Raw genomic sequence first — 20,308 nt, forward strand, 5'->3', positions numbered from 1 at the left:
TACATGTACGCAGCATTTTGTACATCCCATGACCCAAATTGCTGTTAAGAATTGATATTAATCGAAAGCAAATTCTATCTCTATCCAGAATCGTTACTTTAACTCAGTGAAATCATTCGGTAATTCCATGTTACCAGCTACAAATACTGTAATTTCCAAAACAACCTCATTGTGTCATTCTAACAAGGTTATTACTGTCCGGAGGGATCGTCCAGTTATGAAATCAACCCTTGTCCATCGGGTCACTACTGCCCAGCGGGTACCTACTATGGAGAGCAGTTCCAATGCATGGCTGGGACTTTCAACAATCAGACGATGAGCAAGAATTCATCTGCTTGTATACCCTGTACAGGTAAGGAATCGGTCTGAGTCTTGGTCCAGTGGTTACGACTCAATCTGTCTTTCAATCTGAGGGCAGTGGGTTTGAATCCCAGCCATGGAATGTTTTTTTTTTCTTCAGCAATAGATTTACCCACATCGTACTCCACTCAACTCAGGTGAGGTGAATGGGTACCCAGCAGGATTAATTCCCTGAATGCACTAAGTGCTGGAATGCAGCTCGTGCTAAAGCTGGGGTGATAATGATAATAGAGTACCGAAGCGATGACATCAGTTGCCATGGTGTCATGGCAGCCCGGTTCTAACGAAATGAACCTGCCGAATGAATGTGTGTTTTTTTTTCATAGGAGAAAACAGCTGCTATCGGAATTTGATCGCTTGCAACCTATTTTTTCAGACGAGCCAAAGTCATTAACAAAATGTGTACAGACGATCGTCAGCTGGGACTCTGTTTATGGGATAAGCATAAGATAATAGAATTATGATTTCCATCTTATCTTTAATTTCCTCCTCTCTTGTTGACCATTTCAGCCGGCTATTACTGCCCAAGCCCCGCCATGAACTGGCCAATGGGCGAATGCGAGGGCGGGTACTACTGCCCCGGGGGTGACGACGACCCCACCCCGTCCACCTACTGCACCATGGGATACTACTGTCCCCAGGGGTCGGCCCTTCCCCTCCCCTGCCCTGGTGGCGAGTACTGCGCTGAGGACATGATGAGTAATACGTCAGGTCTCTGCGATGCCGGGTACTACTGCTTTTCCAAAGCGATTTCAGCGACACCCAATGACGGAAATGCCACAGGTAAAGGGGAAAATATACTTGTGGTAAACGACCATGTTTAATCCTGCTAATATTTTTTTTCAAATTTGACCCCCTCCCCTCTCTGAAATGTGCTGAATGGCCCTATTTTTCATGCACTTTCCAACATTTTTTTTTACAAATATAGTTGATGAAAATGTGAAACTGGTTCAATACAACATTGTATAAAATTGTGTCTGAGCCACCATTTTCCCCAAAATTAATTGTGTAAAGTGAAATGAGAAAAATATGATGAGTTAATTTTTATGAACTATTTGGTACTTTATATTTGTCTTAGATAGGGAAGAGTTTAAACGAAACCTAATATTCTGTAGAAGTTTGGGCTGAAATTCTTTGTAGTATGCGGTTTAACATAAGTTTCATTATCAGAATACCACCGAATGTCCTTACTCGTAGAGATTCCTTCAAAAGCAAGAATCATTCTAATTCTTCCATCTTCTCCCAACTCCAGGCGACGAGTGCCCCATGGGTGCTTACTGCCCGATGGGCAGCGACTCGCCGGTCCTCTGTGGCGCCGGCAAATTCCTGAACAGCACCCGGAACGACATGGAGTCGGACTGCCTTGACTGTATCCCCGGATCATACTGCGCCGGCAGTGGTAATGTGATACCGACGGACGAGTGCTGGCCAGGGTACTACTGTCCGGCTGGACAGAGCGAGGCTACCCCGGCTGAGTACAACTGCACGCTAGGTGGGTTTGATGATAATGATAATATTCCGCTTTTATACGACGTGTAATACATGGGAACGTCAGCTCTAAGCACGTTACAGGTATATCATTACCCCGGCCATCGGATCCTGGTATATCCGCACACAATGTATGCACTTTCCCCACTCTCTGGCAAGCATTTCAACAAGAGTTCAAGACTCAGTTGTTTGGTATACTACATTAAGCCTTTGCATCCAACAGGGTACGCATTTAGCACCTTTTACTATTGGTGGGTTAGTAATTCTGATATGGTACATGTAGCATGAAATTACAATTTTGTTTATGCAAATTTTAATGTGGTAGGGCATATTATCAAGTTGTCCAATTACATTTCAAGCCACAGTTATAGATAGCGATGTTGTATTGACAAGATAGAGGGCAGTATTTTCTGTGACATTGGCTTAAAAAATGTTGTCATACTTTTATCATTCCTCATTTCAAACTGTTCCCATGAATTATGTCCCTTCTGACAGGTCACTACTGCCCACGAGGGAGCCCTTCACCTATCCGCTGTATTTCCGGCGAATACCAGGATGAGGTCGGCCAGTCTTCCTGCAAGGATTGTCCCGCTGGGTTCTTCTGTGATAGCACCATGGAACCAGTCGTTCTCTTCAATGATTCTTACTGTCCACAAGGTAAGGCATATGTGACCTGCCACCCCAAGACAAAAATAAGTCTCCCAAAATGAATTTTGAGAATTTTATTGAGCTTAAAGAAGCACATCCTAAGCTTTAAAATGATATGTAACCTGTCGAAAGTGACCAAAAATGACTGACACAATTACTTCTTTGAATGTAGATTAAGTTATTCAGCGAGATCTTAAAAAAAAAATCAGAAGAAAACAAGGTTTGAGGTTCTGGGTTCACTTAAGCATGAGATGTTGACCAGGGGCACATTGCATAAAACTTTTGCCATAAAAAACTCTGGCAATTTTTTTGCCAGAGTTTTTTAATGTGTAATTTTCAATGGCATAATTATGTTTGCCAGAGTTTTTGTTAATTTGCCAGAGTTTATTTTTTTATGGCAAAAGTTTTATGCAACTGGCCCCAGGTGCAATCTCTTCAAAACTTCCAAGCTGTCTGGGAAAAGATAAATAAAAAAAAAACACTGATATCTCCTCATTTATTTAACTTTGCAACTTTAGATCTTTATGAAGAAGAAAAGTTACTCTTTGAAATAAGCTATGTTTGTTCTGGTTGCCACGCACTCAAGCTTAGCTTATAGTGGCAACCCCTGCAACATTCTAAAAATCGATATGTATTAATAGAAAATGCAATTTTGTTTAGTGTTCTGCTTGTCAGTTTTACATATATTATTATTGCATTTTCGTTGTTAATGTGTTTATGAAAAAGAGTCGCAGAAACCAATAAATGAAATGAAATGTTTTTACTAATGAGTATTAAAAATAATCCCTCCTCCTTTGTGTGTTAGGTTACTACTGCCCTCTGAATACGGAGTATGCCACGCAGTATGCCTGCCCTCAAGGAACCTTTAACAACCTGACCCACAGGATAGAGATAGGTGATTGCCAACAGTGCTCAGGAGGATTCTACTGCGATCAGGAAGGTCTTGAAGAACCGGTTGCACCTTGTACAGCAGGTATGGCATTTGGTTGGAAAGGTTGCTACATGATGGTCAAGTTTGTTTCTTGATGGGCAGAGGTATTGGGAAGGGAGCATTAGAAAGATTTATGAATTATAGTGGATTGCCAGCCATGCTCAGGAGAATTCTACTGCGATCAGGAAGGTCTCGAAGAACCAGTTGCACCTTGTACAGCAGGTATGGTATTGAGTTGGCAAGGTTGTTACATGATGGTCAAGGTTGTTTGTTGACGGGCAGAGGTATTGGGAAGGGAGCATTAGAAGGATTTAATGAATTCTAGGGAATTGCCAGCCATGCTCTGGAAGTTTCTCGAAGGTCTTGAAGAACCGGTTGCACCTTGTACTGCAGGTATGGCATTGGGTTGGTTAGGAATGGCAAGGTTGTTCTGTGATGGTCAAGGTTGTTTCTTGGTGGGCAGAGGTATTGGGAAGGGAGCATTAGAAAGATTTATGAATTATAGTGGATTGCCAGCCATGCTCTGGAGGTTTCACTGCGGTCAAGAAGGTCTTGAAGAACCGGTTGCACCATCTACCACAGGTATGGTATTGGGTTGGTTAGGATTGGCGAGGTAGTTCCATGATCATGATGGTCGAGGTTGTTTATTGATGTGCAAAGGTGGGGAGCATTAGAAAGATTTTATGGTTTATGAAGGATTGCCAGCCATGCTCTGGAGGAATCTACTGCGATCAGGAAGGTCTTGAAGAACCGGTTTCACCTTGTACTGCAGGTATGGTTTTGTTTGGAGAGGTTGCTACATGATGGTCTAGGTTGTTTCTTGATGGGCTAGGGTACATGTATTTGGAGGGGGGGGGGGCAATAGAAAGATCATATGATTTATAGATGATTGCCAGCTGTGCTCTGGAGAATTCTACAGGATCATATAGGTCTTAAACAACTGGTTGCATTTTGTACAGCAGGTAAATGTACAGTATTGAGTTGGTCAGGTTGTTCAAGGATGTTCAAGATGGTTTAGTGCTTAGATGTATCTCTTAGTAGCAAAAGTTTGGCTCAGTAGAAATATGCCAAAGGAATGACACTAATTTCAAATTGGGTTGTTAATAATAATGATACATAACATTTATAAGGTGCTTACTACTGGTGTTTCTAAGCGCACTGTGTTCTGTTTATGGTTTGTACTTGGGATTAAAAGAAAAGAAAGGGAAAAAAATGTGGCAGGGGACAATGACACAGCTAATGCAACTATAAAGCGCGGTTACCATACATTGTAGAGGTCCGAGGTCCACAAAGTTAACGATGAGGGGAGAGGTCTTGAGGAGGTACAAGAGCGTAAAGAAATGAGATCTGTAAGATATTTTGATATACCATATTCTATCTATGGTTCTTTGCATGCGTAAAAGAAATCAAATCCATCACTAACATTGAAATAATAATAACTAATTGTTACCCTTCTCCACCCTAACACAGCGAGTGCCTGGCAAGAAGGTAGAAGGTTCCGTGCGTGTAAGTCTTTGCTTTGACTTGGCCAGGGAATTGGACCTACCATCTCCCGTTCATTAGGCAGGCACTCTAACCGTTGAGGGACTGTTTCCGATTACTTCTTAATAATTTCATTTTCTTTAACCATCTATCAGGATACTACTGTAAGCTTGGATCCAACTCCTCCACACCTACATTTGATGATGACAACAATGAATGTCCAGTTGGTCATTACTGCGTCGAAGGGTCAGCCCAACCTCAGGCATGTCCTCCGGGCACCTACAATCCATCGGTCAGACGCGAGGCGGTCAGCGAGTGCCTGAACTGCACCGGTGGACGATACTGTCCGGACTATGGCATGAATACGACCGGACCCTTATGTAATGCTGGTGAGTCAGAGTTAGTAGACGGGGGGGTGGGTTCCGTCTGGAATTTAGGAAAAGTAGCCAATTCTTGTATCAGTAAAATATAGACTGGCTTATAGAACAGTAGTTTCTTGCCTCAAATATGCAAATAATGAAATAGTTATCTGAAAGGCATTATGAAATCCTCCCAAATAGTTAAGAGATGAAATGGAAAACAGACCATGAATGAGAATTAAACTAACTTGGTATAAGACCAAGTGTAGTGCAGACTCAGCAGAAATCACACCGAATGGATAGTAGGCCAAATGGATACGTGTACACCATCCGAAAAAGTTCAGCCCATGCATTATTAGACTACCTGAGTAATAGACCATCTGCTGGTAGAGCCAGTGAATATTAACCCATTTCCTCACCTTGTTTAGGTTTTTACTGTGAATCTGGAGCCGATGTTGCAACCTTCGTGCAGTGTCCTGCTGGAAGCTACTGCCCTGAAGGATCTACTCTGCCTAGTCTATGTGATTTGGGCTCTTGGTCGGATCAACCGGGTCTTACCGCTCAGGATGAATGCTTCAACTGCACAGGTAAAGCAGATTTCTATCCTTTAAGTCTGTGTATGTAGATTAGCAATGTGGAAATTAAAACATACTACAATATGCAGATGTACTATATATTGAAACTTTAGCCCTTACTGTAAGGATTTTTTATTGAAATGTAAACAGTTTTAAACATTCTTGCAAAATATCATTGCCATTATCCTCATCATCCTTCTCCTCCTCCTCCTCCTCATTGTCAGTCATCACAATCCAACATCACTACCATGATTGTTGTTGTCACACCACTTTTCACCACTACCATCCTCATCACCAACATCATTGTCATCATGACCATCATCATCAATTTTAACATAATTGGTATTGTTTTCATTATCACCCGGTCTTCACCACTATCATATTTCTCACTACCAATAATCTCATCGAAATCATCATCATCTTCATCATCATTATCATCAAAATCATCATCATCATTGAAATCGTCTTCATCAACATCATCATCATCATCATTATTATTATCATCTTCATCATCATCATCATTATCATCATCATCATCATCATCACCATCATCATCATCATCCAAAGCTGGCAACTCCATTGAATGTGTAAAGCTGATTTATCTAAATCTTCTTCTTTACTCCCCCACAGCTGGTTTCTTCTGCCCAGCGAGTGGCCAGACTGCCGCCACCGACGAATGCTGGGGAGGATGGTACTGTCCCGTCGGTCAGAGCCAGCCCAACCCTCCCGACTACCTCTGCCCGATCGGAGTCCACTGTCCCAACGGCAGTGAGATCTACCTCTCCTGTCCCAGCGGATTCTACGCTAACTATTCTGGAGCGTCCGAGTGCCATGAGTGTCCTGAGAGGTACTACTGCACCCCCGTTGGCCCCACTAACGCCTCGATGAATGCCCAGCCGTGCCCTGCGGGATACTACTGCCCTGCCGGTGAGAACTATTTCTTTTGTTTATGAGAAGCATCTGTGTTGCTAGTCCAATCAAACTCTTGTGACTTATGGCCAAGGGCCTGTAGTTGTAGTAAAAAAAAATGGTTGCATGAGGAGACCTTAAAAAAATCAAGGTTAATTGTCACTATATCACCATAGATCCACAGGTATATCTGGTACATTTACCTAGAACATTTTAACTATATTTTTGTGAAAGCAGAAAAAAAATTATCACACTGAAAAAATTATCACACTGAAGATCACCAATGTATATAAACTCATGTAAGACAGTGTTTTATTATTGCTTGGTAAAAGACCTGACATCGGACTGGAATATCATGCTAGTTTTGCTAATTTCTCAGCAGTTACATAAATTCTCCCAGCATTCCTATTTTCTTTTTTGTATTTATATATACAAACATCATATTGAATATTTATATATACAAAGGTCATATTAAAATCGTTACCACAATTGGCATTTATCTTTAACTTTATTTTATTTAGCAAGGGGTTTATCTACATTTGCCACTCTCCACCCCGGTGTAGTAAATGGGTACCCGGTAGGAAGGAATTCCTTGAATGCACAAGCGTCTGACCAGGATAGCCATGCTAAAGCCAGGGTAATACTAGTATGCAGCGCTTAGAAACATTGTATTAAGCACTATAAATGTCGCATATTGTTATTGTTATTATTATTTTGTGATATGATTGATATTGTTTTAGGCACTGGTCTTGACTGGCAACCATGCCCAGCTGGCACCTATAGCCCGGATGAAGGATTGGCTAGTCAAGGAGAATGTCTGCCCTGTGATGGCGGTCAGTACTGTTTGGGATCTCATCTCACGGAAACATCAGGGAACTGCTCAGCAGGTAAGCAACTAAAAAAATAGTAGACAGGTTACAGTTACATGTATCTTAGGATTTTGTATTGTTACATGTACATCTGAAAATAAATAAATGAATTGGAATGAATTACATTGACAGGCCTGCTAATTGCTCCTTTTTTGGAAATTGTTGATATACATGATATCATATAGGGAAAGAAAACTGCTTTTTTGTCCAGATGTTATGTACAGTCATCTATGGGAAATGTGCTGTGACTTCTATTTCTGAAATGAATCACTCCTATTTTGTATGTTTACAGGTTGGTAGGCCTGTATTGATTTTATGTTATGTTTCAGTTGCTTTATGTTTATACATGTACATATAAAAGTATACCTGTGGTCGCTACAAAACTGTGGAATCGTCTACCTTTTGCAAGGAAGATGGCCTCCTCTGTTTACCAGTTCAAGAAAACCATTAAATCCAAATCTGTTTTGCTAAGAGGATGATGCATTGCATGGACTAAGCTGATCATTCTGAGGTGTTGAATTATTGTTTTAGTGGCCCAAACATGGAGTAGAGTGTGGGCAGGCATAATATGGATTGGGTTTGTGTTTGTTGTTTCCTCCTTCTTCGCCATCTCCTCCTTTTCCTCCTCCTGTTCCTCCTTCTCTATGCTTGTACAGACCTGCCAACCAGTACGTTTTGGGCGTATTTAGTACGTTTTTGCAACCAAAATACGACAGCATGTTTTTTCTTTAAAAAATATGTTTTTGTAAATCACAATTTATTGAGAAAAATCATCTCTGTATGTCTCTATTTCATGAAAACTTACACAAATATGGTTATTGGATCAATGTAATTTCAGGTAACTTGTTTTTTTTTCAATCATTTTGTTAAAACCAGGGTGAGATGTTTCAATGTTTTTTTTCATCTGCAAGAGCAGAGGCATTTTAGCTTGCATGCAGCTTGAGCGCCGCGATGAGCGCGCGTGCCACGCATTTTATTATGAAATACAGTTTTTTGGGGGGTAAAATACATTTTTTTTATCACAAAATACAATTTTTCATTCCCAGAGGTTGGCAGGTCTGCTTGTACATTTTATTTAGTTATCGGAATATGCATGCTGAACACTTGAAGAGGAATCGTTGTAGGAGCTTGTTGAAATTTGCCGGAGCAAGTCAGGGGGATGGTTCATGAAAGTTATCAGCACTGACTAAATTGTCGTTGCTGACAATTTCAGTGAAATCTTTGGTTTTGATTGACTGTTACTCTGGTAACTGTCGGAGAAAGCCAACTTGTCAGTGCTGACAACTTTCATGAAACGCTCCCCAGATCTTGTGCTAGGCTTATCTCATGACACACTTGTTGATTAAATTGTCAACTTGGGTCTGTGTCTGCAGACTAGCTACAGTATATTTGCCAACATTTTCATAAATTTTTATTTGAAGTTATATGTTAATTCATTAATTTTGTTTCCCCACCCTCCCTTCTCCTTTCCTCAGGTTACTACTGTACGTCTGGTGTCGATAGGCCAGACCCAGGGGCCGACAATGAGACCTTGGTCAACTCGACATGTGCCTGCCCGGAACAGACATACTTCACAGGTAACGTCTTTGATTGTCTCTGTTTCACAACCTGATTAGGGTGTGGAATTTACAGTTTGTGTTTGTGAAATTTAAGGAAATCAGTATTTTCCCCTCATTTGTACACAAATTCCTGATTTTTTAAATTTTATTTAGCTGACATAGGATAAGCCTTGATCATGCGACTTATCTGATTCTTTTAAACTTTGTCGAAAAGATGTGCAAGGCTCGAAAAAAAAGTGATGAAACAGTTAATATCAAATCTGCTGCAGTTTTAAAGTAGATTTGTTGTAAATCTTTGACATTTGAACAAGGGTTAAATGTGACAAACAATCACAATGAAATTCTCAGTTTTATTATTGCATCACCACATTTGTCAGATTTCTGTGTTAAATTAGATGTACGTAAAGACTGGAAAGTCTCTTACATGTAGGTCATTGTGCTTGATGCAGTGTGCCATTTTGTTGAAGTTCTGTGCAATGGAGCTTTTACATACATGTACAGTAAGTGTAGGAAAGTAAGAAAAATTGCACAATGTAATATGTCAACGCCGACTGATATCTCCTCTTTCCTTTTGACCAGGCGAAGGAGGAATCTGTCCGATCGGTCATTACTGTCCAGAGGGGTCATCTCTGCCGATCCCCTGCGAGGCCGGAACCTATAACAGTCTTACGCAGCAGCCTGAGTGTATGGTGTGTCCCGAAGGTTACTACTGCATGGCCAATGCTACAGAGTTCTCTAGTACACCATGTCTTCCAGGTAAGTTGGTTAAGATCCTTGAGGAATCCATCTAATTGTAGGATACCTTGAACTTACAACAGTCTAACACAGCAGGCTGGGTGTATGGTGTGTCTTGAAGTTACTACTGCATGACCAATGCCACAGAGTTATCTACATGTAGTACACCATGTCTGCCAGGTAAGTTGATTAAGATCCTTGAGGAATCCATCTAATTGTAGGATACCTTGATTCTACAACAGTCTCATACAGCAGGCTGAGAGTATGGTGTGTCCTGAAGGTTACTACTGCATGGCCAATGCTACATAGTTCTCTACATGTAGTACACCATGTCTTCCAGGTAAGTTGATTAAGATCCTTCAGGAATCCATCTTATTGTAAGACACGTTGAACCTATAACAGTCTAACATAGCAGGCTGAGTGTATGGTGTGTCCCGAAGGTTACTACTGCATGACCAATGCTCCAGAGTTTTCTAGTACACCATTTGTGCCTGGTAAGTTGGTTAAGATCCTTTAGAACTTCTTCTAGCAAATCATAGGATAAAAATTTTGAAATGATTTTCATTCATTGTGGCTTTATTTTCCCCATGGTACATGTATATCTGTCAAACAACATTCAATGTAAACTGTACTTGTAGTTCACCTTTTTTGCACCTTGATCAAAATCTATTGAAATGATATAACTATTTTTCCCTTCAGGTCAGTACTGTCCCAACGGAACGACCCATGCGTACGAGTTCCGCTGCCCACCAGGAACCTACCAACCCCAGTACAATGCCAAGTCAATGGACGAGTGCCTTGCCTGTCCTGGAGGTCGCTACTGCGCTGGGTATGGTAACAGTAACTACACAGGAGAGTGTGACGAGGGCTGGTACTGTACAGAGAGTGCCTACACCCCAAATGGGACCGACAACGGAGGGGAGTGTCAACCAGGGTTCTACTGTCCAATGGGTAGGTTTCCTCTAGTTCTGATTTATCTTGTGATTATCACGCTGGCGTCAATTGATACCTAATGCTCATAAATTTTCTTTCTTCTGAATTCCTTCATTCATCTCTCTTCCTAACTTCTCTCTTACAGTGTATGTTTACTTGACACTTTTCTCATTTAATTGCTCCAATTGATGCTGTGTTCTCCTATTAGTATCAATATTCTTTGGTCTACCTTACCCGCAGGCCTTTTAAAGTGTGCCTCATGAGGGATTTCGTATTGAACACTATGCTGTAATTTTTACTGTGCCAGTTAGTTTTCTTTTTTATTCATCTGATTAAAGGTACACAATGTTTATTTGTTCTGTACACCAGGAAGATACTCAACTAAACTATATATATGTTCATCTGTTAATGCGATGAGGACCACCTAATCATCCTGCGGTTTAGAGTAGTCTGGCCTGATGGGCCCGTAGATGACTCATCAGGCCAAACCAAGCCCTGAACAGTCTCTGGCGTGTCAGGCAATTTTGTACCGTAATTATTCTTTGGCAGTGTGGACAGGGAATACTTGCAAGTGCCACAGGGTCGGTCACCCTGGTTCTACAGCCACTATGGTTCTGTCTGCCTCCCTTATTTTATCGGCTTATAAAATATCTGCTTGAATTTTTTTTTGTACATTGTAGGCTCTGATGCACCAGTCCCATGCACCCCTGGCTACTACTGTGATATCGCCGGTCTTCCCGCCCCCACGGACATGTGTGCCCCAGGGTTCTACTGCACCCTCGCTGCCACCACGCCCACGCCCCTGGACGGATCGACTGGGGATGAATGCCCGGCTGGGTTCTATTGCGGGGAGGGGTCTTCGTATCCTCTGGCCTGTCCCCTGGGGACGTACAGCCCCTCCCTTAGGAATGAGAATGTCACGGACTGTCTGGATTGCACACATGGACAGTACTGCGGAGATCATAATCTGACAGCGCCCTCAGGTGAGCAGGAGAAGAGAATCTTCCTTTTAGTTGCTTTGTTTTTCATTTTCCTAGTATCATATATGTATGGTTATCATGTCGCTTAATACACTGTTCAATATACAAGTATACACTTTGGTTTTTCCAACAGAATGAGTGAGGCCCTGATCTCATTACCAACCTAAAACTAATTTACTGGAAACTAGTTTAACATGTAATGAGAACGGTCTAGGTGATTTTTTCAAGCGATCTTCGCACATTTTGAGCATGCTACTCCACACACTGTGTGTAGAATGTCTACGTTGCGGTTTAAAATTTAACGCGAAACATGTCAACCTGCCGAGAGCGTTCCCATAGCAACAAGACCGCTTTAGGCGTAGTGGTTTTGAAAACCACTTTCGGGTGATCAAATGGGAATGCTACATGTAGCAAAGCGATCTACCAAACTGGTTTCCTGAACCGGTTTCCAGTAAACTAGTTTTAGAAAGTAAAGTAAGAACAGTGTCTGAGAGAGATGAAGGGGAGGGGAGAGAGAGTTACGGTTTTAAATGGTTTGGGGAGGGGAATTGCTTGAGGGATTGAGAAAGGGAATTAACTTTATTAACTTTATTCATGTATCTAGAGAGAGTAATTTGCATACAGTATCTTGCTTGACAGGCATCTAGAACAAAATCATAAACTCCAAGCATTTACCTATTTCAATTGTCAATTTGCATATGTTGCGCAAAATCATAATTACAGAAGCTTTTCTTTCTCTCTCTCTCAGGTAACTGCAGCCAAGGGTTCTACTGTACACCCGGCCAGCAGGTAGCAGATGCAGCCCCTTGCCCTGTTGGCTACTACTGCCCTGAGATGACCTTTGACCCCATCCTGTGTCCAAGCGGAACTTACCAAACTGAAGAAGGCCAGTGGACGTGTGATACGTGCCCAGAGGGGTACTATTGTGATAAGTAAGGAGTGATTCCAGTGATATTTAGTGATTTTCACAGAGAGTGGCAAGTTTGGCGGAGAAAGGAAGAAGAGAGAAAGTGAGAAAAAGGGAAAGAGAGAGAAAATTTGAGTGGGATAAAAAGAGATAACAAACCATGTCATTGCTACATGTAACTGTCAAATTCTTTCAAGTCAGATAGTTGCCAGTGACCAAATCTTAAGAAAGGATTAATATCTTCTTCTTCTATACCTCTTACAGTGCATTACTCATATTGATTCTATGTTGAATAGAAGGTATTCTATAGGACCACTGCTAATTTCATGTAAAAATTTCTCACTTAATAGTTTGGATTTTCTATAGAACTATTACAGTTCTTGTCACTTATACATGTACATAAGTTACTGAAGATGGTAATAAATAATGGTAGAGCAATGTACATCTCACATACTGACCTCAATCAATCAATTTTATCATCATCATCATCTTCATCATTTTCCCTCTTTTTTACCATGAGCATGATCATGATCATCATTACCATCATTACCATCATCATCACTCATCATCATACTCATCATCGTCATCATCACTGTCATCATCATACACTGTACTCATCATCATACTCATCATCATTATCATCATCATACTCATCATCATACTCATCATCACTGTCATCATCATACTCATCATCATACTCATCATTATTATCATCATCATACTCATCATCATACTCATCATCATACTCATCATCATACTCATCATCACTGTCATCATCATACTCATCATCATCGTCATCATCATTATCATCATCATACTCATCATCATACTCATCATCACTGTCATCATCATACTCATCATCATCGTCATCATCATTATCATCATCATACTCATCATCATACTCATCATCATCGTCATCATCACTGTCATCATCATACTCATTATCATCATCATACTCATCATCATCATCACTCATCATCATACTCATCATCACTGTCATCATCATACTCATCATCATACTCATCATCATTATCATCATCATCATCCATTTCTGTCTCTGGCAATTGATTTGAATTGACCCAAATTGATTGAAGATTGCTATTGCTATTATTCAATTGATATGCATTAAATATTGGCAGGAAAAACGGTAACCATCTACCGGTTTTGTCTTTTTCTTAGTTCAAACGGTGTTGTAACAGCAAACATCACTTGCCCAGCTGGCTACTACTGCCCAGCGGGTACTACCAGAGCTGATGAATTCCCTTGCCCTACCGGGACCTACGGCAATGAGACGGGATATGCACGGGAATCGCAGTGTACCGCTTGTACAGGTGAGGAAAGAACAAAAAATAGCTTTTTTTGTTTTTCCTGATATTCTTTTACATTGAATCAAGTAATATCAGTGAAGATGGATAGATTTAGACTTCTTAGAAAGAAATGCCAGTTGTGCTCACAATCTCACAAAAATAATAATAATACTAGATAAGATTTATATTTTACCAAATCCAAGGCGCAGAAAAAAGAAGGAAGAGAGAGAGGGAGAAAGAAAATTAAGCGATGATAACAAGAACTTAAGTTATTGAGTATTAAGAGTAGGAAGCATTGAATAGACTCGTGTATGAATTCCAACAGAATCCAATAAAATAACCCAAAGTGCTTGTTTGCATTACTAATAGTTTGTCAGACTTGACAAGATGCATATAATTTGAAAAATAAGTATCGGTTTTATTTTATTTTTTTAAATGTTAAAATAGATTTGGCCAATTTATTTGCGGGTTTTGAGCTTAACGGCCTCAGTTTTTACCTGTGATTATGATACATGTACATGTATTTGTCTGAATTAGGTGTGGGCTTCATGGCACAGAGCTTAGCAGTTTATCATACAAAATTATATGTTTGATGATATTGACCATCCGATGCATGCTTAATCACTAAGGAAGTGTTATGTTACATGTACCTTAGAATGCTTTGATTTACTCAAAGCATGAAAAAATGACAAAATTTCAACCTGTTTTTATATAGGTGGGTATTACTGTGAAGAGGTAGGACTGACCTCACCCAGTGATCTCTGCAACGCTGGATATTACTGCAGACAGTACGCTAACACATCTACACCGGAGCTAGGATATGATGCTGACGTCTGCCCTGCAGGTAAGCTGTTTTCTTTATTAAAATGAATCATACCAAATAGCAAATGGATTACAATATTTGCAAATGATTGAAATGATATTTATAGAAAAACAAAAAATGAACAAACAAACGAAAAGGAAAGTCATGAAGTCATAGATGTTGTTAATTCATTACAGAGGATTGAATTGTGCTTGAATAAAGAGAATATTGATCTTAAACTTGTTCAATAAAATGTCAATGTTGGGTGAATATCATTGGCCTAGGATTATTAAAGGGGAAGTGAACTGTGTGTGGTCTCTCATTGACTGTGCGTTATAAAGACATCTTAAAACATCTTAAAATATACATTTTCAGATGTTTACTTATACTACAGAGAATAAAGTGACCTATTATTGTATTTGTATAGAGAAACTAAAATGTTTTGAGAGGAAAAGTAATTGTCTTGCTACTAGGTAACATAATTATTGCGGTATAAATGTATTGAGTAGTCAATTAGCATGTTATCATTCAAGTGGGTCTATATTACTAGACTACACTAGCATTATGGGTCAGGAAACTGGCCAGGTATGAGTAATTGAGGACTCGAGATGGCGCTATTGATTCGTATCTGCTTTAATTGTTGTTATCCAATTTCATGAATTTCTTATGAATCTCTTTCTTCTATATGTGTTCAAGCTCTTCAATATCATATAAAGATTGGAGCCTAATATGACCACTGGAATATACATGGACATGTATGGTCAGTTCCCCCATGTCTGCGCGGTCTCCCAAGTCTGTGCACCTGCGTATGTGCACGATTCTAGTACAAGAAGATACGCAACGAGCACAAATTTTACACATGCAATACATAGACAGGTATTCATAAAAAAATCTGACTCAAAATGGTGGAAAATAATGAATTCAGGGCATTTCATGTGACGGCCTCAAAATGCAGCCTTTGTCATCAAAATCCCCGAATCGTGTGCAAAGTGAATGAGTGCGCAGACATGGGGTACCATTTTTTTTTTCAATCTGAAAATGACTGCCCGAGATTTTTTCAAGAAAATCTTATATTTTCTTTCATTTTTTAATAAGAAATTTGGTACACCTACTCTTAATAATATAAGGAACACTATTAACCAAAAGATTTTGTGAAATAAGAAGAAATTCATGTTAAATCTTAACTCAAATTGTTAGGTGCGCAGACTTGGGGCCCACCATCATATGTGTTTTGTACGACCTCTCTGTGTAAAAGCCTCCTTCTGTGACCCCAAAGAAGGGTTCCATGACATGTGCCCAGGAGACAATTGCTCCGCTGCAAATTCCACGCATTAATGGAATGACTAACTTCAACCCTGGATTGAACACTATACCTTACCCAAAACCTTACCCAAATCCAAATATAAAACCCTATTGCAATCCTAAACCTAACCCTACATCTCAGACGAAATAAAGCCCAGAGCAATTGTCGCTGGAGCAAATGTTGTGTCACCAAAAACAGAAGACCTGAATGTAATGAACTTTTAATTTCTACATTATATTTTAGGTTTCTACTGTCCCGAAGGCACAGCCGAGCCGTACCAGTGCCCCGCCGGTACTTTCAGCAATCAAATGGGTCTACACAATGTTACGCAGTGTACACAGTGTCTAGCTGGATACTACTGTGAGAGTGTCAATCTCACTGACACCGAAGGTTAGGTGTTGTTTAGTGTTGGTGTTAATACATGTAATGTTGGACTGGTTTGTATGTACCGTCTTGCGGGATATTACTGTAGGTTAGATTAGCTTGTGAAAGTCTTGCCAGTTCTTTACTTGACCATTCTCTAATGCTGTACATGTACATGTATATGCACACATAAGTTTTAAGTCCCCCTCCATCATTAAAACTTCTTTCTCTATCTATATGCCTTGGCCAGGAAAGCTCACCACTTTGTCCATCCTATACTGCTGCATATGAGCACACCAGTTTTAAGTCCCCCTTCATCTTTAAAATCTCTTTCTCCATTTAGGCCTAAACAGAGAAAGCTCACTACATTTGTCCATTCTTTACTGCTTGATACTAAATTACGCACACCATTTCTAACCCCTCAGTTATTAAAATCTTTCTCCGTTCAGGCCTCTGCCAAGAAGGCTTCTACTGCCCTCTGGGCTCTTCGTCACGCACAGAGATGACCTGTACGGAGGGTCACTATTGTCCCGAGGGGTCGCCTTCCCCCACTGGATGTCCAGAGGGGACCTTTAACCCCTACCAAGGTCAGAAAGAGGTCGGTGACTGCACTTACTGTACGCCAGGCAGTTACTGCGAAACACAAGGTCAGTATATTATTGCAATGTATTTTTTCTAACAATCCACCCCACAACCAAAATTAAGTTACCAAAATTAATTTTGAGATTTTAATTAAAGACTAATACCAGTTCTGGTAACAGTCTCAAAATGAGTTCGAACAGAATCCAATGAAATTACCACCAAAGTATTTGTAAGAATAAAAAATATGTGCCAAATATCTCTGGAAGAAAATGTGTAATTGCTGAGATATAAGCAAAATAAGCACGGAATCCCATCAAATGTTAGGTATTTTTCGGAGCAATATTAATACACTGTGTCCCACATATGCTTTTCTGTGTTAGTGATCATCAGAATTATCAATTTTGAGCTAAGATTTCATGATTTTACAAAGATAAGGTTACATTAATGTACCAGATCTAGACGTATGATAAAATCTTGACAATTAATCTTGATTTAAAAGACTTTCTCATAAAATAATTGTTTGCTGCAACTACTGTCTTTTACCTTTAAGCTAAAAAAGGCACATACTTAGCTTTGAAATAATAAATAACTTGTCAATAACCCACACAAATACATGTACTTGATTGAATGCTGAAGAAATTCAGCGAGAGCTTCAAAAAAAAATAAGGAGAAGACAAGGTTTAAAGTTTGTGGTTCACTCAAGCATGAGATGTGGACACTGCGCATTCTCAGTGAAACACCACATAGTCCGCCAAAAATGGTGTTAGAGAAATTCTTATATCTTATCTTGTATGTAACTGTACAACTTCAAATATTGACAATGATGAAGAACTGGAAATAATCTTTCTTACAGAAAAAAATAATTTTGTTATTTTTACCTTCTGAAGACCAATCTTCTGTTTTTGCAATTATAGAGAACCTTGAAGTTCCCTATGGTGACTTATTATTGGTTTGGGGGTTGCAGGTCACATACATGTATTGTTGTGTTATGCAATAAAAACCAAAAAAATCACTGAATCAAAAATGCAAATTGGCAATGTATTGAAAAATGTTGCTATCATCATGCATTCTGATCATTGTATTGGTTTTTTTTTCAAATTTTAAGAATTAATAGAAAATGAATGATTTTGGCTAATTTAAGGATCAGAAGTTTATTAATATTGATGTTATACAAGCTGTTCGCCGTTATGTGTTAATTATTGTGTTGATCCATTTTCTGACTGGTATTGATTTTCTATTTGTCAATTTATTTTCTAGGTCTTGTTGAGCCAACTGGTCCGTGCGAGCCTGGGTACTACTGTCCGGCCGGTCAGAACTCATCCAGACCATACGACTACCCATGTTCGGTCAGTCATTACTGCCCGCTCAACTCCACCGAGCCGCTGCTATGTGAGAACGGAACGTACATGAATCAGACGCATGCATCAGAGTGTTTCATTTGCCCCGCAGGATGGTGAGTCCTGATTGGTATTCATGATGATGATGGTGGTGGTGATGATGATGCTGATGATGATGATGATGATGATGATGATGGTGGTGGTGATGGTGATGGTAATGATGATGATGATGATGATGGTGGTGGTGATGGTGATGGTGATGATGATGATGGTAATGATGTTAGTGAAAATGATGATGATCATGATCATGATGATCGTGATTATAATCATCTGATGATGATGTCAATGCTTTTGATGATATCTTATTTTTGAAAGAATGCAATACCAAATCTGGAGTTGACTGATGATTACAGCAATTCCATGAATAATTCATTTGTAACCTTTCCCATCGCAGTAAATACTGTTTACTTGGAGACCTCATACTCCTGTATCAAGAGAGGGGTTCTACGGCCGAGACGGAACCGGTATCGACTGGCAGCCTTGCCCCCATGGTACATGTACCTATAACATTGATACCAATCTTTGTCTTTCCTATTTCAGGTATTGTGTTCTTGGGGACCTCATAGCGATGTGTCCGGAGGGGTACTACTGCCCAGACGGAACCGGTATCGACTGGCAGCCTTGCCTCCGTGGGACCTATAACAATGATACCGGTCTCTCTGAAGAGCTAGAATGTAGGCAGTGTCCTGGTGGTTATTACTGCGGAGAGATGGCTCAGACTGATTACATAACAGAATGTGATCCAGGTGAGTTTGGGTAGCTTTTAAGTATTATTATCATTGATACAGGTACCTGTTTTGCTAGGAATTACATGTAGAATTATAAAAATTGAAAAAATAATCTTTAAATTACATGGGGAGGGTGCTCGGGCGATTTTGCCCCTGAAATCGTCAAAAGAGCTCTGTAAAATCACTGCACTATTAAAGCTTTATGTCACAGATTTAGGCAGCTGGTTGTAGGAAGCAGTTGCCGAAAATAAAAATTATATTATTTTTTTGCCTGGTTTCAGCGACCTCTCTTATAATGCGACTAGATATCAGTACTTCACAAACTCGCAGATTGGATTTGATGGGACAGGTATATGGAACTGACATTTCTTTGAACAATTCTGACTCATATTTCCCAAGGATTAAAAAAAAAAAAAAAAAATCATTCAAAAGCAGTTGAAAAGAAATTTGTACATATATGTTGCCAATCTAAAGCAATACACAGTCCATTCATCCTTTAGGAACATCCTTTCATAAATGAAGTCATTAATGTCCCCCTTCTTCCAGGGTTTTACTGTGAATACGGTGTAGACAGAGCCGACCCCAACGGCAACAACAACTCCACCCTGGTAAACGCATCCTGCGCCGTCCTCGGCGAGCACACCGGCGTCGGCGGCATCTGCCCCGAGGGGTCCTACTGCCCTCGTGGGTCCAATCAACCGATAGAGTGCGAGGCTGGGTCGTACGCTAATACTACAGGATTAGACACATGCTGGGATTGTCCTGCTGGGTACTACTGTCTTGAAGGTAAGTGTGATCTGTATGGTGGGAATATTGAGGTATCAACTATTACAGACCTGCCAACCAGTACGTTTTGGGCGTATTTAGTACGTTTTTGCAAAACAATCAAAATACGGCAGTACGTTTTTCCTTTAAAAAATACGTTTTTGTAAAGAAAAAAAAAAATATATATATATATATATTTTTTTTTTACAAATCGCTATTTATTGAGAAAAATCATCTCTATATGTCTCTATTTCATAAAACTTACACAAATATGTTTATTAGATCAATGTAATTTCAGGGTAACTAATCATTTTGTTAAAACCAGG

General features: G+C 39.9%; 1 protein-coding gene across 3 annotated transcripts in view; it reads left to right on the top strand.

The window, feature by feature from the left end:
* Nucleotides 1-20,308, top strand: part of LOC129266557 (uncharacterized) — a 182,488-nt gene that overhangs the window by 65,395 nt on the left and 96,785 nt on the right. For all 3 annotated transcript variants that reach the window (XM_064104023.1, XM_064104024.1, XM_064104025.1), the window contains 21 exons: nt 188-352; nt 871-1,143; nt 1,613-1,852; nt 2,344-2,505; nt 3,302-3,469; nt 5,065-5,298; nt 5,697-5,855; nt 6,474-6,770; nt 7,493-7,639; nt 9,097-9,198; nt 9,760-9,936; nt 10,615-10,866; nt 11,529-11,831; nt 12,577-12,760; nt 13,915-14,066; nt 14,758-14,886; nt 16,391-16,537; nt 16,960-17,157; nt 18,350-18,545; nt 19,030-19,235; nt 19,764-20,003. In XM_064104023.1, coding sequence (XP_063960093.1) covers nt 188-352; nt 871-1,143; nt 1,613-1,852; nt 2,344-2,505; nt 3,302-3,469; nt 5,065-5,298; nt 5,697-5,855; nt 6,474-6,770; nt 7,493-7,639; nt 9,097-9,198; nt 9,760-9,936; nt 10,615-10,866; nt 11,529-11,831; nt 12,577-12,760; nt 13,915-14,066; nt 14,758-14,886; nt 16,391-16,537; nt 16,960-17,157; nt 18,350-18,545; nt 19,030-19,235; nt 19,764-20,003 — 4,131 coding nt within the window. The remainder of the gene's footprint in view (nt 1-187; nt 353-870; nt 1,144-1,612; nt 1,853-2,343; nt 2,506-3,301; nt 3,470-5,064; nt 5,299-5,696; nt 5,856-6,473; nt 6,771-7,492; nt 7,640-9,096; nt 9,199-9,759; nt 9,937-10,614; nt 10,867-11,528; nt 11,832-12,576; nt 12,761-13,914; nt 14,067-14,757; nt 14,887-16,390; nt 16,538-16,959; nt 17,158-18,349; nt 18,546-19,029; nt 19,236-19,763; nt 20,004-20,308) is intronic.

The sequence above is a fragment of the Lytechinus pictus genome, chromosome 8 (assembly GCF_037042905.1).
Source record: "Lytechinus pictus isolate F3 Inbred chromosome 8, Lp3.0, whole genome shotgun sequence".
In the NCBI taxonomy this organism is placed as follows: Eukaryota; Metazoa; Echinodermata; class Echinoidea; order Temnopleuroida; family Toxopneustidae; genus Lytechinus; species Lytechinus pictus.